General features: G+C 47.9%; 1 protein-coding gene across 2 annotated transcripts in view; it reads right to left on the minus strand.

The window, feature by feature from the left end:
• Positions 1-23,838, minus strand: part of GRIK4 (glutamate ionotropic receptor kainate type subunit 4) — a 455,581-nt gene that overhangs the window by 131,446 nt on the left and 300,297 nt on the right. For both annotated transcript variants that reach the window (XM_061202461.1, XM_061202462.1), the window contains exons 6-7: positions 13,447-13,625; positions 9,103-9,156 (exon numbers count right to left, since the gene is read on the minus strand). In XM_061202461.1, the coding sequence (XP_061058444.1) occupies positions 9,103-9,156; positions 13,447-13,625 (233 nt within the window). The remainder of the gene's footprint in view (positions 1-9,102; positions 9,157-13,446; positions 13,626-23,838) is intronic.

Raw genomic sequence — 23,838 nt, forward strand, 5'->3', positions numbered from 1 at the left:
AGGGAGCTGACGCCTTTACAACGAAGTGCTGATCTCCATGGATACGGTCAGTTAGCCTCTAAACAGACATGCCAGGGCTTGGGATGCTAATTGCTTTTCCAACATGCGCAAAAGAGACGTGTGATGATCATTAATCATTTAATAATGTGGCAGATATGGGTAGCCGATCAGCACACTCATTTCCTCTTCTCCCTGGACGCATGGTACATGATGTTTCCCCATCTCACTTTCGGTAGGTGTGAGTATGTGACTACATTCTAGCCAGTGGGATTGTGAGGACAAATACTATGTGCCACTTCCAGGCCTGGCCCCAAAAGCCCTCCTGTGTCTGATCCTTTATGTTTTTCCCCATTCCTGGCCTCTCAGAGGACACATTAGAAGCTAGAAGAAGCCTGGGCCCCCAGATGACCTTCTGGAAGGCTGCCTGATGATCAGGAACACACTTGGGGGACTTCGATTGAGTGAGAAATATACACCTACTGTGTGAAGCCATGGGATTGGGGTTTATCTGTTAAAGCAGTTGGCATTGCCTACTGGATACAAAGTGTTCATCCACTGCTATTTTTTAACTTTACCAAAATTTCTTGAGATGGATATTATTATTCACATTTTACATATGAGGAAACTGAGGCCCCCAAAAGCATCAGGGCGCACAGCTAGGAAGCTCCCGAGCTGGGGATTTCCACCAGGTCTGATGGCCTCAAGGACTGGTTTTTACACACCAGCTTCTTTCTCCCATTATAAAGCGTCTTAATCAGGACTCTCAACTTCAGCCATGTGGTCTTGCTTCTTTCAGTTGGAAAACTCCAAATAGAAACAAGAAACACATCTTGAACACTTCATACCATTAAGATGGCTATTATCATAAAAACAAAAAGTAACGGGTTTTGGTAGGATGTGGAGGAACACAAACCCTCATACATGACTGGTGAGAATAAAAATGGTACAGCTAGAAAGGAGTTTGGCTGTTCCTAAAAAATTAAACATAGAATTACCATATGATCCAGGAATTTCACTACTAGATATGTACCCAGGAGGATTGAAAGCAGGACTCGATCAGGTATTTGTTCACCTGTGTTCATTGCAGCACTATTCATAATAGCCAAAAGGAAGAAGCAACCTAAGTGTCCACATGATGGATGAAGAGATAAACAAAGTGTGGTATAGACATAAAATGGATTATTATTCAGCCTTAAAAAGGAAGGGGGTGCTTCCCTGGTGGCGCAGTGGTTGAGAGTCTGCCTGCCAATGCAGGGGACACGGGTTCGAGCCCTGGTCTGGGAAGATCCTACATGCCGCGGAGCAACTGGGCCCGTGAGCCACAATTACTGAGCCTGCGTGTCTGGAGCTTGTGCTCCGCAACAAGAGAGGCCGCGATAGTGAGAGGCCCGCGCACCGCGATGAAGAGTGGCCCCCACTTGCCGCAACTAGAGAAAGCCCTCGCACAGAAACGAAGACCCAACACAGCCATAAATAAATAAATAAATAATAAATAAATAAATAAATGGATCATCACATTTAAAAAAAAAAAAAAAAGGAAGGAAATTCTGACACACAGAGACCCCTGAAGACATTATGCTAGGTGAAATAAGGCAGGCACCAGAGAACCAATATTATCATTTCACTTATATGAAGCACTTAGAATAGGCAAATTCATAGAGACAGAAAGCAGAATGGTGGCTGCCAGGGACCAGGAGGAGGAGGGAATGGGGAGTTATTGTTTAACGGGTATAAAGTTTCAGTTTGGGAGGATGAAAAATGTTCTAGAGATGGATGGTGGTGACGGTTGCACAACAATGTGAGTATACTTACTGTTACTGAATGGTACACTTTTTAAAATGGTAAATTTTATGTATATTTACCACTATAAAAAAAAAGAGTTAAAAAAAGAATGAAGTTCTGATACATGCTATAACATGGATGAACCTAGAAAACATGCTGAGTGAAATAAGCCAGACACAAAAGGACAAATATTACGTGATTCCACTATTATGAAATATCTAGGATAGGCAAATTCATAGAGTCAGAAAACAGATTAGGAGTTATCAGGGCTGGGGGGAGGGGGAATGGGGAATTATTGCTTAATAGTTAAAGAGCTTCTGTTTGGGGTAATGAAAAAGTTTTAGAAATAGGTAGTGATGATGGTTGTACAACATTGTAAATGTAATTAATGCCACTTAATTGTCAACTTAAAATGGTTAAAATGGCAAATCTTATGTTACATATATTTTACCACAATAAAAACGTTCAAAAAACAAAGAAAGCAACAAATCTGGATAAAGGCAGGAACCAGTTTTCGAGGTCGCTCATGCATCTGTGTCCTTTGTGTCTTTGCAGAACAATTTTCTTGTTTGCCTTGTTTTGTCCCTTAGTTGGTCCATCTTACTTTGGCCTGGACTCTTGACCCCTTACCTTGGCCAACCACCAGGACCTGCTTCCTTCTCGTTCCTCTCCAGATCCTTGGCCAGGTGCACATCCTGGTTCTCAATTTACCATAAAAGTTCTCATGATTTGGACCCCAAGAGCTGACCCTCTGGCTGGGTTCCCACCTTAGCCAGGTGCCTTCAGGTGACCCATTCCTACCTGTTGAACAAAGGTTTGTTCCCCTGATGGGACTGACCCCTGACCCATCAGAACCAGAAACAGGGGCAAGAAGCTGTTTCATGGATCAAACCTCGGACACTAGTACAAACTACCCCAGATTCTATTTCGAAATAGATATATAAATAAAAGACCTGGATATTTGTTTGCTGTTTGCTATGACTGTGTGCCCTCAACAGCTACTAACTTCCTGTCCCTGACTTCTTCCTTTGTTCTGCAGCAAGTCTGTCCCTGTTCCTGGGTCTCTGCCCTCTTGCTGAAGTGTCTCTCACATTTGTCACACACCTCACTGAGCCTGGGCTCCCACTGGACCCCCAGACCTGGCTTTTCCCTGGACCTGTGGAGTTCCTCCCTGCTCTTCCCGTCATAGCTGCAGGATCCCCCCAGCCAGCCTCAGCTCTCCTGGCCCAACCTCTCCTTGCATCAGTCACCTCCGTCACTCAAAGCTCAAGGCTGGCACACTCACTCTCCCTGCTGGCCAGACCCCGATAGAAAGAAACTGTGCTTTCTATAAGGTCAAAATGAATTGATGGTTTAGAAGTTTGATTCATGATGGCTATTTCTGTCCCAACTCTTGCGATGGATAATCAACTGATGGAGTCCAGAACAGTCAAACAAATCCATTGATTACAGATGCCCTAAATCAATCTTAACACCTGGTGGGACAGAGGTATGAAGACCTGACCAATTACTCAGTAATTACTGATACCAGCAAACCCTACAATGGTTATGCACAATAACTGAACTACCTAGTTCTAGTCATTCTCTGGAAATCAATAAAATGGCATTTTAGGAGTCACTTCTATAGGCCATTAGAGGCTGGGCAGCAAAATAAATATCTCCTGCTCTTTTCAGTACATGGGAGGCACAAATAGGACTTTTTAAAATAATACCTTCCCTTTACTAAACTTGTACTGTGAGTCAGTTTCTGTGTGGGTATTATCTCCTGAGGCAGGTGTTATTAGTGTCCAACAGCTGATGAGGTCACTGAGGCTCAGAGACATTAAGTAACTTGCACAGGATCACACAGCTGATCGCAGGTCAAACTGGAATTCTTAGTCATGTCTACGAATGCCAAAGCCCACACCTTTGTGCTAACTCTCAAAAAGCTAACCTGGGGCTTCCCTGGTGGCGCGGTGGTTGAGAGTCTGCCTGCCGGTGCGGGGGACACGGGTTCGGGCCCTGTCTGGGAGGATCCCACATGCCGCAGAGCAACTGGGCCCGTGAGCCACAGTTGCTGAGCCTGCGCGTCTGGAGCCTGTGCTCCGCAGCAAGAGAGGCCGCGATAGTGAGAGGCCCGCGCACCGCGATGAGGAGTGGCCCCCGCTTGCTGCAACTGGAGAGGGCCCTCGCACAGAAACGAAGACCCAACACAGCCATAAATAAATAAATTAATTAATTAAAAAATAAAAAAGAAGAACATTTAAATAACCAAAAAATCTTTTAAAAAGAGAAAAAAAAAAAAAAAAAAGCTAATCTTAGTGCCCGCTGCATCACTGTGGCAGAATTTAGAGAGATGGGACATGATGGGGATCCTTGAGGAATTCAGAGAAGAAATAAATAAAAATTAAAGTCTGGGTGGCATCTGTATTTGGGGAAAGGGACTGGAGAAGCACAGAGGCTCCCTTATGAACCTCTACATAAAGCCCCTAATGCTCTGGCCCAAGACTCCAACAACAACTGGGCAGAAAGAATGGACTTAAAAATAGTTTCTTTACTCCTCATAGAGGTCCGGCCCTTCCAGAGAGCCAAGGCACTAATGAGAAGCATCCAGCATATTCTCTCACTGACTGATTTTTGCAACAGCTTTGCTTCTATTTTCTTGGCTATTACTCAGCCATCATCATTCATGCAGTTACTTTTCTGATTTCCTCTTGCAAACTTACAAACTGTGTGAATCCTGTTAATTCCAAGTTGAAAGAACTCTCTGACTGAGGCACGCTCCCAAAGCTCATCTCGTTCTGTGCCCACCCAAGAAGGACAAAAGCTCTTTGAAAGCTGAAAGTATCAGAGTGTTACAAAAAAAATACAGTGCCTTAGCATACGGTATTTGTTCTTCTCTTTCTGACTTACTTCACTCTGTATGACAGGCTCTAGGTCCATCCACCTCACTACAAATAACTCAACTTCGTTTCTTTTTATGGCTGAGTAATATTCCATTGTATATATGTGCCACATCTTTATCCATTCATCTGTCGATGGACATTTAGGTTGCTTCCATGTCCTGGCTATTGTAAATAGTGCTGCAATGAACATTGTGATACATGTATCTTTTTGAATTATGGTTTTCTCAGGGTATATGCCCCGTAGAGGGATTGCTGGGTCATATGGTAGTTCTATTTTTAGTTTTATAAGGAACCTCCATACTGTTCTCCACAGTGGTTGTATCAATTTACATTCCCACCAACAGTGCAGGAGGGTTCCCTTTTCACCACACTCTTTCCAGCATTTATTGTTTCTAGATTTTTTGATAATGGGCATTCTGGCCAGGGTGAGGTGATACCTCATTGTAGTTTTGATTTGCATTTCTCTAATAATTAGTGATGTTGAGCATCTTTTCATGTGCCTCTTGGCCATCTGTAATGGGATCTAAAAAAAAAAAAGGTACTGATGAACCTAGTGGCAGGGCAGGAATAAAGATGTAGACATAGATCATGGACTTGAGGACATGGGGTGGGAGGGGGAAGCCGGGGCGAAGTGAGAGTAGCATCGACATATATACGCTATCAAATGTAAAATAGTTGGCTAGTGGGAAGCAGCAGCATAGCACAGGGAGATCAGCTCGGTACTTTGCGATGACCTAGAGGGGTGGGATAGGGTGGGTGAGAGGGAGACGCAAGAGGGAGGGGATATGGGGATATATGTATGCATATGGCTGATTCACTTTGTTGTACGACCAAAACTAACACACTATCGTGAAGCAATTATACTCCAAAAAAGATCTATTAAAAAAAATACAATGCCTTCAAAACATATAGTACTTGGCAATTTATAATGCAGTTTTCTTCACCTCACAACAACCCCGTAAGGTTTTATTATCCCCCACTTTACAAAGGAGAAAGCTGGGGCTCAGAGAGTCAACGTGACTCCCCCAAAGTCACACAGTGAGTATAAGGCAGAGTGGGGACTTGACCCAGGTCTCCTGACTTCACAGGCCAGTGCTTTCTCCACAAGATTCATCATCACAATCATTACTACCATGTTTGAGAAGAGGGAGTGGTGGGTTGCAGCACGGGTGATGCTTTCTTAAACATCTCCAGGCCAAGCAACCGCGCATTATTCTCATTACCGTCCTGGGAACTTATCTTCCAAAAGACTAGCCTCCTTCAATCTGCAAAGACACCCCCGTGACTCCTTGCTGCCCCCCTCCTTCCTCCTCTGCTGCCCTGGCTAACTGAATATGGGGGGTGTCCCTGGCAGGTGGGCACAAGGCAGGTGGCCCCTGGCTTGCCTTTTCCCCCTCCTCCCCTCTACTTCCCAGGCTCCCCAAATGGAACACAACTGGAGTTTCATCTCTCTCTATTCTTCTGCTAACTTGCTGGGCTCCCCCAGATGCCTCCTTACATTAGGCAAATGCTTTGGCATTGCTCTGGGAATAGTCTAATCCTTTTCTACCCTTTTCCATGTTAATGCTGTGATTTACAGCAGCAGTGTTAGATAGGAAAAAATAAATAAATAAGCAAACAAAGAAGTTCCTTGTGCTTTACATTTTGAGGGCTAGTGACTGGGAGGGGGCGTGAGGGGGACTTCTGGGGCTCTAGCAATGGGCTATTTCTGGATCAGGGTGCTGCTGACACAGGTGTGCTCACTTGGAGAATGTTCATTCAGCAGTGCACACATGATTTGTGTGGCCTTCTGTATGTATGCTAGACCTCAGTGGAAAAATTCCAACAATGGAACCGGCAGGTTTGTGGTGGGGCAAGCCTGCCGTGGAGGGAGTCCCTACACCAGAAAAGCAGCTATACTGGATTCTTCGAGGGGCCTTTCAATCCTGAGAGCAAAGGCCTGTAGGATGCTACAGGGGGAACAATTCCACAGCAGCCCAAAGAAAGGGCTGTTCACGACACTACAGCTGGAAAAGAAGAAGGACCACAGAATCCCAGCTTGTCTCTTTGGGCAGCCATCTCCTCAACCTCGCAGGACATTTCAGGAGACCTGGTCCCTAAATCCCGGAAGGGACACTGCACAATCACCTAGGTTACCCTACCACCTGTGTTGGCCAAGAAAGGCTTAACTTCTAGGTAACCTTTTCCATTTTAAGATTCAAGAGTCATAACGGTGAGGTTGAATTCTGCTCCCTAAACACATCAAGGATCTTGCATTGATACCTGCCTTACATCTTTTAAGTAGGTTACTTTCATGAATGGCTACAAATAGACAAATGAATAATTATTAACTGGCACACCCATTCCTGGAGCAGTCCATACGTTTGAAGTCACTCAAATCTCCAGGTATGTGAATATGCTGTTCCTCATCTCCGAATGTTCTTCCCTTCTTTGTTTGTCTAGGAAAAAGCCTACCTGTCTTTCAGGGCGTAGCTTAAAGGCCCCTTCTTCTGTGAAGCATTTCCTGCCTGCTCCAGGTAGAGCAAGTGACCCCTGCTCTAGGGTCTAAAGCATTTTGTGTACACGTCTCATAGAATTTGTCACTATGCAATAGGACAGGTACCTTGCAATAGGTTTTTCCTGGGCCAGCTTGGTTTCTTATTCTCATTTTAATCCCGAATGCCTGGCCCAGCTCCTGTTACATCAAAGCACGTCTGGATGAAGGGGCTACTTAAATGATCTGGATATCTCGCGCATTTATAAAATAAATAAGGGCATAAAATAATTAAACCTCTTCTCTGAATGACTGTTTATAACAGCTCTATCTGTAAGAGCCAAAAACTGGAAACTATGTCTCTCCATAGGTGGATAGTTAAGCAAACTGGTACATCCACACCAAGAAATATGACTCGGCAATAATAAAGGGCAAACTATTGATTTATGCAACACCTCTGATGGATCTTGAGGGCAGTACCCTGAGTGAAAAAAGTTAACCTCAAAGGTCATTTACTCATGATTCCATTTATATAACATTAGAAAATTTAGAAATAGAGAACAGATTAGCAGTTGCTAGAGGTTAGGGATGGTGGGAAGAAGGGAAGTGGGTGTGACTATAAAATGGTAGCTTGGGGCTTCCCTGGTGGCGCAGTGGTTGAGAGTCTGCCTGCCAATGCAAGGGACACGGGTTTGAGCCCTGGTCCGGGAAGATCCCACATGCCGCGGAGCAACTAGGCCCGTGAGCCACAACTACTGAGCCTGCGCGTCTGGAGCCTGTGCTCCGCAACAAGAGAGGCCGCGATAGTGAGAGGCCCACGCACCGTGATGAAGAGTGGCCCCCGCTTGCCGCAACTAGAGAAAGCCCTCGCACAGAAACGAAGACCCAACACAGCCAAAAAATAAATAAATAAATAAAAATTAAAAAAAAAAAAAGGTAGCTTGAGGGAGATCTTTGTGGTAATGAAATAGTTTTGTATCCTGATTGCAGTAGGAGTTACACACATCTACACACGTCTTAATAGCTTTGATATTTTGATATCCTGGTTTTGATATTTACTGTAATAATGTAAGATGTAACCATTAGAGGAAAATGGGTTAAAGGTACATGGTACCTCTCTGTATTATCTTTGCAGCTTCCTGTAATCTATAATATCTATAATAATAATAATCTATAATAATCTATAATAATCTCAAAACAAAAAGTTATAATGTTTTTAAACCTGTTCTCTGAGGTTCTTTCTACTCTCTAATTGAGTGTGTCTATACTTCACAACAACCTTTCACATCTCTTAATGTTTTACAATTTCAAAATACTTACACACAGATTAAATTACATCATTTCAAAATGATGGCAACTCCATAATGTAGCTGTCCTTATGCCCATTTTACAGATAAGGAAACCATGGCTCAGTGCTTGTTGAAGGGTACAAAGTTGGTACATGGCAAAAATAGTGCTCCAACCTGACTCAATAAAATTTCTACAGAACTGTCTTCTCAGCTGCAAAACAAGGGGATTTGGCAAGAATGGCCTCTGGAGGTGTATCCAGTTATAACACCTTTGTACATAGGACACGCATACTTTTTGTGCTCTAGCTTTCCTACTTCTGAGCCAGCCAGCATAAGGGTCTGGCCGTGTAGAGACTGGACGGCAGGCCAGTAACTGGACCTACAGAGGAGAGCATCCATCAGAGGGCTCAGTGCTATGTTGCTGGTGGCATCTGAATGGAGGCATTAGATTCCCCAAATTTCCATTCTCTCCAGGCTAAGAATTGCTGGGATGAGAATCCCAGTGGCTCCTGGGTTTCCATGTTTCTCAGATGCCCTGCCTCTCTGGCTGGCTTCTGCTCCTCTGTTCCATTTTCCCTACTTCCCATCTCCTGGGCTTCATTCCGTCACACCCCACGGACCCTAATTAATGATACTCTCTATGCCAAGGAGGTGAGCTGTGAAAATGTCTTACCAGATTAGTGAAGATGTATGTGTAATAGGCTGACACCATCCCTAGTTCCGCTGCCTGCAAAGCGAAGAGAAGGAGATTAGAGAGGAAAATAAAAACCCGCTGGAAATGCATGAGCAGGGAGGGCTCCGAGTGTCCACCTCTGGTCTGGCCCACTACCCTTCAGCACCAGCAGAGTAGAACATCTTGACTGATTGTTTCTTACATTGCCCTCGACCTTGGAGGATGGAGCACAGAAACCCTGGCCTCTAGAGTAGGGTCCCCCCCCTCCACCCCACACCCCACCCCTGCAGTGACACTCCTAGTAGCTGATATTCTCAGGTAAAACACATTCCCATGGATATAACTGGGTATTCTGGAAACCAAAGGGACCTTACGGGAAATGAAACAAATAATAAAACAGACTATAATCATTATCCCCACAACCATTAACAATACCAATGGCTAACACTCACTCACTGTTCTGTCTGTACCAAGCACTAGAAAGCATTTTACTTGGGTTAACCTGATGAGGAAGGCACTATTACTCCTTCACCACCCCCACTTGACAGCTGAGGAAACCGAAGCACCCAAGGCTGTGCAACTTGTCCAGAAGATCACACGTCTCATAAATGGAAAAGATGAAATTAAAGCCAGGCAGCCTAATACTCCCCTTGGAGGGCTATGATATTGATGGAACTACTGACACACTTCTCTTAGGGGCCGAGGCATAGATAGGAGAGAGTCTGTGGGTTGTAGGCAATTCCCAAATTAACTCCACCCCTAGCGGGATGAGAGTGAGCGAGACTCATAAGTGTATTCCTGAATCTGCAGTAATGTTGGAAACAGGTGAATCATTTGCAAACTTTGGTCCTTTAGTAGTAGTGAGGAGCAAGTTGCCTGTGACGTGCCCTTGGTCACAGTACATCAGCAAGGCTCAGCCCACGGTTGAGAGCTGACTTCAGAAGGGCCTCTTTTTGTCTGATCTTCGTAGCCATCATAAATACCCCTAAGCAACCTTCCCTGTCGGCGTGCCTGGCTTGGAGTGTGACAGGTGCTGTAGACGCCGACAAGGAGATCACGGAAATAATGAGCCCAGCTCTCCCCAGGGCCCTCATCCCCCCTGACAGTCGGTTAGATCTGCATCATGTAGCCCACAGCCCTGGGCCCCTGGGAAACCATTTTTGTCATGACTACTGAGGTGCATGGGGGGAAAAAACAAGGCCAGGGATGATTAAATTTTCCCCTTACATCGTGTTGATCCCCCAAGGAACTCCAATAACTTTGTGAGCATTCTCACAGGAACCTTCACAGGCTCCTTGAAGGGTAGGCCAGGGTAATTATATCACTGCCATTCCAATGGGAAACAAATGCCTGGGGCAAGATTACACGGGGGGTCCTGATAGAGCCCAAGGACCCTGACGGGAGGCTCCTCCTTCCTCCAGCAAAGCTACATTGCCTCCTCCACTTCCAAGAAGATGGTGGGGCACGATGCTCACCTCCATCCCTTCCCTCCCCCACCGCTGTCTGTATAATAATGCCCTTGCCTCTCACCACTGCCTAGGCCAGCGAGAGCCCCCGGGTTACAGGGATGGGCTGGGGGCAGGGGGCTGGGAGAGGGCACCGTCAGATGGTTAAAACCCACTTTGTGAAATCTGCTGTCCTAAAAATAAGAGACAAGAGATCCTTGGTTTTTAAGACCTGAATTCTGGGTAAACATGGAGTTCGTTGCCAGAACAGCCGCTCAATAAAGTAGGGGATTACTCTGAAAATCCTCCTGAAATCAAGAGGCAGCGGGGTGCTGCCTAGCTCTGGGGCCAGGCTCAGGAGTGCACACGGAGACTCCCAGAAGCTCCGTACAGCCTCTGATCACACTGCTTCCCACACTGAGTTCATCCTCCCTGAGGCCCCTCAAGGCCGGGTTGTAGCCCCGCGAAAGAGGAGTCTGGAGCTCCAGGGAAACATGTGGACTGAGTCCAGGACGGATGCAGGGCCGGCCTGCTGGGGCTGCTAGGAATTCAAATGGGAACAAGGTTTCCCGAAACCTCGCTGGTCACTGATGGATTTGGTTCCAAGGTCACAAGGGCTGAGTCTGACAGGTGGCCTCAGGAAAGCCTGCACCCAGCAGAACCATTTGCTAATAATGATCATTACAAGGGAATTTCCTTCAAATGCACAGCCATAAAAAAAATTAAAGGCATTTTTAATGAAAATACCCACTATTGGCAAGGGTGCTATAAGACACCTATATGCTGCTGGTGGGAGTGTAAATCCTTACAGCCTTTCTAAAAGGCAATCTGGCAAATCATATCAAAATCCTGAAAAGCATGCATACCTTTAACTCAGTAATTCCACTCTTAGAAATTTATGCTCAGAAAATATTCATGAATTTGCATAAAGATTTATGTACAAAGATGTGCATCCCAGCATTATTTATTATAGCAAAGATTGAAAACAACCTGTATCTCCAACAATAAAGGATGGTTAAATAAATTATGGTACATCCATGTGATAGGAAATGATGCAGCCATTAAAATATTTGTAGAAAAATATGCAACAACATGAGAAAAATGCATGGCATATTGTTAAGTGGAAAAAGAAAAAACAGTTTTCCAAAGAGTGTGTGCAGTGTGATAATAATTTTGGAAAAGGAAAAAATGTGTCTGTAAAGGCAGAAAGGCTAGACATCAAAATTTAATAGTGGTTCTCTCTGGGTGATGGAAGTGTGAATGATGTTTATTTTTTTCTGTGTGCTTTTCTGTACTTTCCTAAATTTCAACAATGAAATACACATATTAAAAAGAGGGGGGAGGCAACTGCATATGCTGGGAGCGATGAAATATTCCTGGGCAAGGGCTGAGCCTAAAAGACTTCCACCAGGGGCCTGTCCAGGTAGGAACCAGCTACCGTAGGTTCCGACCCGCCCCTGGCAAGGGGACTGAGGGAAATCTATCTCACTCCCTACTCCCCACCTTCCTGAGGACTCCTCAGCCTCTATCTCTCATGCCCTGAAACTTAGAGGAGCTTTTCTGTCTTTGATGACTTCCTCGATCATAGCTCCGGACATAAGAGAAGAAAGAGAAAGAGAAAAATTCTGTGTTTGAGTGTGTCTGTGAGTTGGGTATACCCACACAGACAGACGTGGGTTTGGAGCTGTGGAAAATTACTATAGCAACAGGCTGAAGGGACAGCCCGCAGTATTCAGAGAACTCATTCTAATCTCTTATTAATTCTGAGACAAAACTAGCTGGGGTGGGGAGGTTAGGAGACAGCGAGGGAAGGAGAGGAAGAGAGAATCATCGCGTGTCTGTCGGCCTCCTCATGGCTCGGCAGAGGTTAATGAGGAACCTCACTCCCCCACTGGAAGATGGCAGGTTGCGCTTAAATGTGCAATTAAAATGGCATTAGAAGAGGCCAATGTGCCTGGAGAGGCTGGGGGAGCTGCCAGAGCCATGGCGGAGCCTGGAAGCAGGGTCTACTCTTTCTGGGGCTGCTTGCCTAGCTGAGCCACCAGCCCAGGAAGTGGAGCCAGTGATTCCAAGGATGCCCAGCAGTTTGCAGCTTTGCAGCTGTTTGTCCAGAGTGGACCCCCAGGCATTGACTTCTCTCTCTCTCTCTCTCTCTTTCTCTCCATTTCCATGTGTATATGTTGATTCAGGGGCTAGCACTCTGCCCCTCTGTGTCTCGGCGGGTAGAAGAAATGGGCTGATTTGCTGTTAAGGGAACCAATGCCAGCTTCGCTCTGCTCCTTACAGGGCTGGGGGTTGGACAAAGCTGCTCATCTCGCAGAGTCTCAGTTTCTTCATCTGCCGAGGGAAGATATCACGCCCACCTCACGTGGTCATGGAGAGGATTACACTGAGAAATTACATGACAGCACTTGGTGAACTGTAGTACACGTGTAAGGATTACACACAGGCCCGAGATTCAGTAATACACACGGATGTGACTGCCCTGGTTGTCAAAATATGGAGATGCTTCTACTCCTTTTGGCAAATAGCCTCTGTCCCAAGTCCCCAAGTGGCCCACACCCCCACCCTAGCCCCTCCTAGGAACCCCTGGACCACAGAGCCCCTGGCAGGTCTAGGCTTGGCCAGTGTTTCAGCTGGTGGCTGCCCTGTTGCACCATGAGTTACATGTTTCTACGACATTGCCATCACCCTGCTTTCTCCTTTTAGCTCTCAGGAGCCGCCCATTGGAACTGAAGCACACAGAGGTTTGTCAGGGTCAGGAGTCCAGCCCCGGGCTCCTTCGGCCTCGGCCCAGGAGGATGCCCAAGGCAAGAAGCGAGCAGAGTGCCAGCTCAGAAGGAGGGGGAGGGGGAGGAATGCTCGGCGCCCACCAGCACCCGCCCGGCCCAGCGCCCACCTTCAGGAGGATGGTGTGGGACATGGAGGCGTTGGCATGGATGATGATGGTGGCTGTCTTGTCGTCCCGGATCTCCTTGAGGAGTGGGGTGGGGTCCCTAGTGTCATCCAGCATCCGGACCGAGAGTGTGTCCTTGGAGATCAGGAATTGCCGGAGCAGCTTCTCGAGGTTTAAAAGGCCTGCAGGGGAAGAGAGGACAAAGCCCCTGAGGGTCCACGGCGCTGCCTCGGGAGACACTGGAGCCAAAGCAGGACAAGCGAAGACTCGGGCTGGAGTCAGGGTCGCGGGTCTGCCCCCTGTTGGTTAAGCAGCCGCACCCTAACCTGAGTGAGTCTCCTAACCTCTGGGGCGTCCTGTCACCCCATCTCAAATGAAAAGAACCCTCCTCAGTGCCCAGGGCCTCCCTGGGGAATGCTCTTTGAAAGCAGAGCATGAGGCTCCCTTGAGTCGGACAAGAGAATCCCCACTCCTTCCCACGGCCCTGGGGGCGGCGCTGCCCAGCAGCCAAGACCTGTGCTCAGAGACCACCAGGCCTGGGTTTCCTTCCCTAACTTGGCCACTTGCTCACTGGGTGACCTCATGTGGCTGGGTCTCTTGACCTCAGTTGCTCACCTGAGAAATGAGAATACAGGCAGACCTCAGAGATATTGCGCATTCGGTTCCACACCACCGCCATAAAGCGAGTCACAAGAATTTTTTGGTTTCCCGGTGCATATAAAAGTTATGTTTACACTATACTGTAGTCTGTTAAATGTGCAATAACATTATGTCTAAAAAAAGCAATGTACATACCTTAATTTAAAAATATTTTATTGCTTAAAAAGGCTAACCATCATCTGAGCCCTCAGTGGGTCGTAATCTTTTTGCAAGAGTAACATCAAAGATCACCAATCACATAACAAATATAATGATAATGAAAAAGTTTGAAATATGGTGAGAATTATCAAAATGTGACATAGAGACAAGTAGTGAGCAAATGTTGTTGGAAAAATGGCACCAATAGACTTGCTTGAGGCACGGTTGCCACAGACCTTCAATTTGTAAAAAAGCAGTATCTGCGAAGCGCAGTAAAACGAGGTGTGCCTGTAATATCAGCGGCCAGAGCTCAGGGCTGTGGAGAAGATTAAATGAAGTAACACGCCAAGTGCTTAGGCCAGAACCTCGTACATGGTGAACCCTCATAAATGTTACATCCAGCCTTTATTTCCGTGGTGGAGGTCAGGGAGCAATTCCCTCAAGGTCACAAGGCCCAGAAAACAGGTCTAGTGAAACCCTTTGAACTCCTCAGAGCACCATGGCTGCACTGAGACAAGGTATTATTATGATTATGAAAGAACAGGTCTTGAACTGCATTCCAGCAGGCAATCATGTGGGATCAGAACAAAACAGAAAACTGGGATTGTGCGCTAAAGACTCTATTTGCCGTCTAGCATACGGGAGGAGGGATTCCAGAAGGATGTCACTGAGACACAAAGGTCTTAATCCTGCTTTGTCTCTGAAAAGGCAGGCCAGGAGGAGGGTGTGTGGTTGGGTGGTAGGTCTCCTGAGAAGACAGCAGTCTCAATTCCAATGGAAAGAGACCTATAGGCATTTGGTCTCAAAAGCCAATCAATAATAAGAGTAACATTTATTGAATTCTTATTGTGTTCCAGGTAATGGGCTAAACATTTTAATGGCTCATCTCATTTAAGTCCTCCCAAGGATCCTATAAAGTATTCGAATCCCACAGCACAGAGGCGAACAGGAGGCAGGAGAGGAATAACTCTCCCAGACACAGTCTGCACACGTTGAGGACGGCCCGGGAAGGGCTGCTTTCTAACCAAAGATCCCAGGGCTCTGGTGTCTGTACTGGTTAAAGGAATATTAAATGCAGAGAGGTCATGAATATGACCCTCCCTGTTCAGGTCACGCCCCCTCCTGACCCTTGAGAACCAAAAGGTAAGATGGGGGGCATCTGAAGAGCATTTGTAGCACCTCCCTCATTTTGCAGAGAGATGACAGGATGTGCCCAGGAACACAGCTGGGACCAGAATCCCCATTTTCTCGTCTCCATCCAACTCTCTTCCCCTGAGACAGACTGCCTCTTAGGATAAAATGCAGCAGGAAGCATCAGGCACAGAACCCAGGGAGGCCTGGAGACACGTGTCTCTGGGCTTTGGCGGGGAAGCCTTGGTGTGCCGTGTTAACAAGGAAAAGGGAGCAGGGTAGAGCCCACGGGCCTGGCATGATGGAGACTGGAGCTCCGGAAGGTGGGGTCAACCCCTAACTCCCGTCCCCCAGGTCCTGAGAAGGTGGTCCCAGGAGCTGGAGGCTGCGTCAGGGAGCAGGGAGTCCCCGGAGGGCCTGCTATTCACAAAGAGGCTTCAGAAACCCAGGCCGTGCAAGCCCAGCATCGGGTTGGCCTTTCCTTCTTTCCCAAACAGGCCTCAATAGAGGCTTGTACAGACCCCCTGCTGCTATCAGTGCCCCTCCCAGCCCCTCACCACCGGCTTCCATCCAGAGTGGCGCTGCTGCTGCCAGGGCACTTCCTGCCAACCCAGATGCAGAAGATCTGGATTCAAGCTCAGGGTCAACCCTCACTGGCTGTGTGACCTTGAGAACCATCTAACCTCTTCAAGGCTCCACTCTTCATCTGTAAAATGGGCATAACAGGTGAGAACTCACTGAGATCCTATGTGAAAACACACTTGGAACTGGCATGCGTAGAATCAGTGTTACTTCTTTTGTGTCTACTCATCCCCACAAGAACCCAAAGGTCAGGAATGGTGACTCAGTGAGGCAGAAGGAAGAGGGAGGAAGGTACACATCTGTTCATCCAGCACTCACTGTCCTAAGGGCCCGGCACCCGGCCAATAGGACACCAGCAGAGAAGATAGATCAGGTACAGACCCTGCCCTCAGGAGCTTAGAGGCCAGGAACCTGTAGCTAAGTCTATAGCAAAGTTCAAATCATATCCCCACTACCATATATAAAATAGACAACTAATAAGGACCTGCTGTATAGCACAGGGAACTCTACTCAATACTCTGTAATGGCCTATATGGGAAAAGAATCTAAAAAAAGAGTGGATATATATATAACTGATTCACTTTGCTGTATACCTGAAACTAACACAACATTGTAAATCAACTATACTCCAATAAAAATTTAAAAAAAACAACCCAAATGATATCCCTATTTCGTTTGGTGGCCTGAAAATCTGGTTTCCTATGGGGCAGCTCCACTGTGTCTTATCTGTAAAATGGAGAGAATATTCACATCTTCTCAGAGATGATGGGAAAAGCAAAATCCCACTTTGACAAAGGTCTGAGCACCCGATCCAAAGGACAAGGAGGTCAGGGAGGCCACAGAGCTGGAGCTGCTGAAGTCTTGGCCATCTCCTTGGCTCAAGGAAAGATCTGCCGGGGCATGCTCTAAGGGAGCAGCTGGAGGTATGAGTAACGGGGGAATGGTGGGTGTGAACCCCCATAGGGCCTGGAATGCAGCAGGGAGAATCTTTGGAGCCCGACGGGGAGAGAGGCCAAATCCCCTGGGATCCTTCAGATGGGCAATGGAATTCAGTGGGAGAAGACAAAAGCCTGGGGAGTGATAGTACAATTACACACAGCATGGAGCAGCCTGGCAAAGGCAGCCCAGGGACCCTTCATCCCTTTAAAGCTGGCAGGTGCACTGAGCTCCCGGGTAAAAGAGCCCCAGCGTGTCAGGGAAACTGGGGACCCTGCTCTAATCGATGCCCACATGCCCCACCCCACCCCCTGCCCCTTGGGGTGCTCTGCTGCCCTTTAAACAAGGAAGCAGCATCCCTTCCCCTTCTCATCCAACACTGTTTGCTGGGAGGCAGGGAAGGCCCAGGGGAGGGCAGGGGAGAAGGGCAGCGAGTCCCTGGGAGGTCCGCAACTGCCCCCAGGATCTCCTACCCAGTCATTCCCTTTCCCAGGCTGCACTGCACCTGAAGTAACAGAAAGAGCGCCAGGTGGGCCGTGAATCCCAGCTCCTGCACCGCCCGTAGGTTAGCTAGTGTGAGCCATTCTCTACGCCTCTCTGCCCCTCCATGTCCTCATCTGTGAGATAAGGGTCATGACCACCTCACAGGGGGAGTCAGAGGATGGCAAGTCAGCAGAACAGTGTCTGTCACCCAGAAGGCACCTCCCAAATCTGGCTTCCATCCATCCCCCCTCCCCCACTCGCTCACATCCCAACGGTCCTTCACCACATCTCCTCCCCCAAACCCTCTCTCCGATCTCCAGCCCCCATCCACTTCTCTCTTCTCCCAACTCACACAGGATCTATTATCCAATTCACAGAATACAGCCCTTGGTTATAAGCCATATGAAACATTTGATAGCATATGCTTATGCATATATGCATGTTATGCATATATGCATATATGCATGTATTACGATAGATAACATGTACTGTAATTATTTCACAGTGCTGGGCAGGGCTCCTATTTCAAACTCCTCGGCTCATCCCCACTGTGAGGTAGGGCGCATGGTGCTTGCCGGTGGACTGAACACAGACCGCTGGGGGAAGAGAGAGACTCTGCATCCTAACAGATCAGGGGAGCAGCCCTGCCAGGTGGGAACAGACACCACGTCACTTGAGGAGCCACTGAAGGAAGTGGGTGCCTGGTCTGAGGAAGGGGGGAAGGGCTGTCATAAGACAGACTTGCTCTTGAGTTGTAGTCAAGGGCTAACCCCAGAAATAATGAATGGATGGAAGTCGCAGGGGGACGCACTTAGCTATCATAAGGAAGAAGCTCTGTTGGAACCGTCTAAAGAGGCAGTGGGCTGCATCAGGAGGGAGTGAGTTCCCCATTGCTGGAGGTAGTCAAGGAAAGACTGAAGCCCCAGTTGAGGATGGTTGTAGAGGGAATGAAACCAGGGGTCGGAAAGTTGAACTACAAAAATGTTGATGTCTTTCCAGCCCAGAGAGTCTTTATGAATCAGAAAAGGATCCTTTTTTTATACTAGGTAGCGGAAAGCAGCTGCAGAAGAGGAAAAGTGGTTTAGTTACATAAAGAAGATTAGAGTTTTTCAGTGCAGTTTGGCATTTTCCAATTGTCGTTCTCCTCACCTCTATCTGTTTCATGGAACTAAGGGATTTGCCAAAGGCAGCTGCCACCAGAGGGGTTAAAAGCTGCTCTCTCCCCGCTTCCCCTCCACCTCCACCCTGACCCTCCTCTCCTGAGGGACCCTTGGCCTGGCAGCGAGTCTGCCTGCCGAGGCCAAGGCTGAGAGGGACCTGGGGAACCTATTAGTCTCGCTCAGGATGCAATGGGATGGATCGATGTGAAACCCAGTAGGCTGGCTGTTCTAGAAAAAAGGAGGGAGACTGGCTTCTGGGACTGGGACCCAGGGGCCAGGTGGGGCGGGGAGGAAAAGGACGGAGAGGCTGAGAAAGGCACAGCAGGGGTTACACGGGTCTGCAGGACAAGGACACAAACACGTAAGGGATGGGTCTGCAGGGGACACAGAGGACCTTTGTATCAAAAATTAAGAATAAATAATCATGTCAACGGGCATCCCTCCTCTCCACTGGCTGATTCCCTGGGCTGCAAGCTTTGATTCTGGAAAATGTTAATATTCCCAGCAGGGGCGACACTTTAAAATCTTGTGGGAGGCAGCTGATGGAATACCGACCAGAGGATTATGGCGAGGATTTAGGGAGACTATGTGAGCTCACCACCATGCACCGTGCCCTAAACCTGGTACATCTCCAGTCCCCTCCCCCTGCCAGGTGCAAGTGCCTCGGGTGTACGGTTTTCACGTCTTGTTTTTCCAGGGAGCAGATTCTGATGGAGAGAGAGGGATGAGGGTCCGAGGTGTTGTCAGTGGGGCAGGGGCACGGAACAAATTCAAATGCTTGAACGACGTACGTATTTCACCTGCTTCTTGGTTTTGTCCCATCCCACACCTGGGCTTGGCCCCGAGAAAGGCCAGAAAGGGCCAGACCACGGGGGCCAGAGGAGGAGACAGAGAGGGGATGCAGGAGCAGGCAGAGACCTCTCAGTCCCAGGAGGACCACCTGCTGCCTTGCTCGGCCATGGAGGCTGCCCCCTTCTCTGATGGCAAGGATGGGCGTGGGGAGAACCTGCCCTCTGCGCTCCCCTCGGCCTCTCCACTTCAGGGTGTTTGTTGGTTTATTAATTACTGGGGCCCAGGAGGCATCCCTGCCCTGAGAACTGCCTTCAGTGTTTCCTAAGCTTCTTCACATACTGTTGATTTAACCCTACAAGTGCCCTGGAAGCAGGAATTATCATTATTCCTGGGTAGAGACCAAATCACTGCAGCAGGAGAGACACTGGGACAGATCACACAGAACTAACTGGCCAAGGTCCAAACTCAGGTTTCTGATTCCAAGTTCTGGCCTCTGATTCACCACTTGAGTTGCCTGGGAAGGCCTCAGTCCTCCCATAAAATAGGAAAAATGGTCCTTCACTTCTGTCTCTTCCACAGTGTTTGGAGATGCAGGGAGAGGAGGTAACAAGAGCCATGTGACCCTGAAAATGGACTTAATCTCTCTTTTCTTCATGCATATAATAAAAATGTCTATAGAGCCCATCTTATATGGCTAATGTGAGGTTTAAATGAGATAATTTCAAACCCTTAGCAGAGTGTTTGTTATACAGTAAGTGTTCCGTAAGTAAGTGGTTAATTTGTATCACCATAAGCAAAAGGCCTCTCACACTGCCTCCTGGGGGGTGGCACTAGAAAGGCCAACTACTGCCCCCCTCATCCCCCAGCTACTCACACGGGACTCTGGGTATCATTCCCGACACACCAGTCCTCCACCCCCTACTGCCACAACCAGGGTTGCAGGATAAAGTAAGAGTAATTAAATGTGTATTACATTCTGGGCCCAGATACCTTCCACCCAATCACCCTGAGACGCATTATTATCCCCACTTTACATGGGAGGGAACTAAAGCTCAGAGAGGTAGAGTGACCTGCTTCACATCACACAGCTCATGAGTGGTGGAGCAGCTTGGTTTGCCTGCAAAGACGGTTCCCATTTTACTGAACCAGCCTGCGTTTCTTTTCAGCTGCACTTCCTCCCCAGGAGACCAGAGTCTCTCCTCTCCAATATCTGGACCGAGTTTAGCGTACACAGGGATGTTACAAGGACAGAGCGGAACTCTGGTCACGCCACTGCAGGTCCTGACCTGACCTTGTTCAAAAGGGGTTCCAGGAAGGAAAGAGAGTTAAAACCATGTGTGCTGTGTGTTCCCTAGGTGTGGACGCTGTTATACACTGTGTCGTCCTATTTTATCCCCTCAACCACCCTGGGAGGGAGGAAGCCTCATCCCCATTTTATAGATGAGACAACAGAGGCTAGCACGTGCCTAAGTCACTTTGCCAAGATCACACAGGTAGCACATAAACGGCAGAGGGTGTAGGGGTTCAGGACTTGTAGCCACAAAAAAAGGACATTAAAATACTTAGAAACACCAAAGCAAGCCTGAAAAAAGGTTGATTTGAGCTATGTACAACGATACCAGGAAAGTACACAGCGTATTATACTTGTGACCACGAAGAGTGAAAGGCTCTGGGTCCAGCCTGAGTGTCTCAAAAGGTAACTCTGTGGCAGGGCTCACCAAAGGGGCCTTGGGGACAGTAGTGGGGGACCCCAACTTTCCTAGGAAGTCCCCTAACAGCAAACTCCCCCCTCCCCAGGCTCCGCGGGGATGACCAGAGGGCCGTGCCTGGGCTCCTCACTTCTCCTCCCCCAGCCTCACTAGAACTAGGTACTTGCAGAGATGTTCTAATTATTTTTCCCCCATTAAAGAAAAATAATGTAATCCACAGTACAACTCTACTTGGTCCAAAACCTGCTTATTGAAAATCTACTTTGGGGAGGAAGGAGAGTACATGGCATGATTCCCCAGGGAATGATCTCTGTTATGCTTAATTTTGACAGCAGGAAAATAGAATTAGATTCCTGTTCCTAATTCGACTTGCAGTGTCTCTTGGCCCTGCATTAATAAGGAAGATGGGAGAGTGTCTCCTCCCAAGCTCTGAGCTGCATTTCCCTTCAGTCCCTCATTTCTTCAGCCTTTGATTTTGAATCCTCTTTGCCCTTGAACTTCTCCTGCTCTGCCCCACCTTCCCTCCCCACCCCCCGTAGGTGGGGCCAGAGTCACTCAGCAGCCTCCATAGATGAGTCCTCCGAGCAGCGCTGTGTGGTTGATGCGTCCCCCCTGGGATGTGGGCCGGCCTCTCTAGCACTCGGGCAGGCTCATCCCCTCCAGGACTTTGTGCTCCGCCATCCCGCACCCCACTCAACGGAGCAAGGGGACACACTGTTCCAGGGAGATCTCTGCCCTTCAAAGGACACTGTGCCTGCTGGGTAGAGCCCACCCTGAGCCGCTGCTCTGAGTCTGCTGGTGCAGCCCAGGAGGGTGGGAGGGGCCTCGGAGGAGGAAGCCCTGGCTCATAGTCGGAGGACCGGGAGTTAAGAGTCTTGGTTTTGTCATGTACCAGCTTCGTGACCTTAAGTCAAGTCACTTAGCAGCTCCAAGACTCTTTGCTCAGCTCAGAATGACTGGGAAAGAGGGAGGTAAAGTGGGAAAACATAAGTGAAAGTGCTTTGCAATCTGCAAGGAACTGTTTGAATGTCGGAGAATGTCAATTCCAATGGAAATAGCTCTGGGCTAGGAGGCAACAGTATCTAGCATGGTACTTGGCACACCGCAGGTGTTTAACAAACATCTGAACAACTTACTTCCCAAAGCTCAGTAAGAGCTGAAGCAGAGGAAACAGGGCTCAGCTTCAAAGCAAGAGGGACTGTGGCTAGACACAAGAAAGAACTTCCTGTCGGGTTGGTGAGACGCTGTACCCAGCACAGATGAGGACTGCACGACAATCTTTGCCTGGGCATATTTACAGCCTGTCCTCTGTCTCTCAACATTCTCGCTGGGTGCCTGGGGTGTGCCAGTTCAGTCCTGCCTGAGTGGGCTTGTGGCAGAAATTTCCAGGGGAGAATCCTTGATTCTGTTACACCTTTCAATGCTGCGAGGATGCTACACGAGGAGGGCCACCTGGTGGAATGCAACATATCCCAGCTGTGTTCCATCAAATACTAGCATCCTGTGAGCTTTTAGATCAGCATCCTTTTGGGGGCATATGATCAAACCTATTTGGAAGATGCTGAGGTAAATAGTTGTTTTGGCCACAGGACAACTCAGGGTGTCCATGCTAATGTGTGCTGAAAATCTCCACGAGGGAGAGATAGAACGAAGTGTTATCTAAACATTTCTCTCTTTTTTTTAGTCACAAAATGCTTCGTCCACAAAACCCTTATCATCTAAAACAATGCTGTCCAATAGCACTTTCTGTGAAGACAGAAATGTTCTATATCTGTACTGTCCACACGTGGCTATTGAGCACTTGACGTGTGGCTAGAGAGACTGAGGAACTGGACTATAAATTGTATTAAACTTTAAAATGGGGAATTCCAACATTTCCAAACCCACTGGGTTGTTGTAATAATTAAATAAGGTATACAAAAAGCATACATAGTTGAGACTCAGCTACTTTGTTTCTTGGGTAGCACAGAGCAACTAATCACGTTGTGTTGAATAAATGAATGAAGGTACAGGTGGAGTCAGTAAGGTGCAAAGGTCCCGTAAAGAAGATGGTTCTGACCCTTGGCAGGGAGGGGGCTTTTGTTTTCAGATGCTGTAGGGATTCCAGGGTGGAGGAGGGACTCACACTGCAGAGCAGTTCTGAGGAGCCATAGAGAGGAGCCTTATGGAGATGGCGAACCTCTTCCAGTGCAGCCCACCCAGACCCGCAGGGGCAGACCTGCACAGGTGAGCCATACTGGACACAGACGCCTGCGTCTCGGGCTCTGGGCCCCAGTGGTAGCCAGTAGCCAGCACCTGTCTGACTGTGTGTGGTGCACAGCTGTCACCGGCGGCACACAGATGCACAGATTTGCTGGAATGTGCTGGCTTAAATGAGCTAAAGCTCATAAACACTAAATTTATGTCGCAAATTGAGAGTCAGAGAAAATGCATTTCTAAAACCTGCATTTGCAAAAAAAAAAAAAAAAATGCTTTATCGGGAATTGACCTTGGACCTTGTTCCATCAGAAAAATCTACTCTCCGAGGAAAGAAGCTCTTCAACCCATCAAGTACAAAGGCATCCAATTATATATTTTCCCTCTCTCTCTTTTTGTAGCTCCTTAACAATGAGGCTGAAAATGTGGGAATTGTGTTTGCAGATGCCAAAAGGCTTGGTGGTTGGCCAGTCTCCCTGTAACTGAGCTCCTCTCTGTTCCGCACATGCACAGGGAGTTCTGGCAAAGGGTGCTCCTGGACTGCTCTCTTTCACCTACACACACGGACAAACAGCCAAGGACACTTAGGAATCCCCGAACCCTCTGGT

Source organism: Eubalaena glacialis, chromosome 10, assembly GCF_028564815.1.
Source record: "Eubalaena glacialis isolate mEubGla1 chromosome 10, mEubGla1.1.hap2.+ XY, whole genome shotgun sequence".
Taxonomy (NCBI): Eukaryota; Metazoa; Chordata; class Mammalia; order Artiodactyla; family Balaenidae; genus Eubalaena; species Eubalaena glacialis.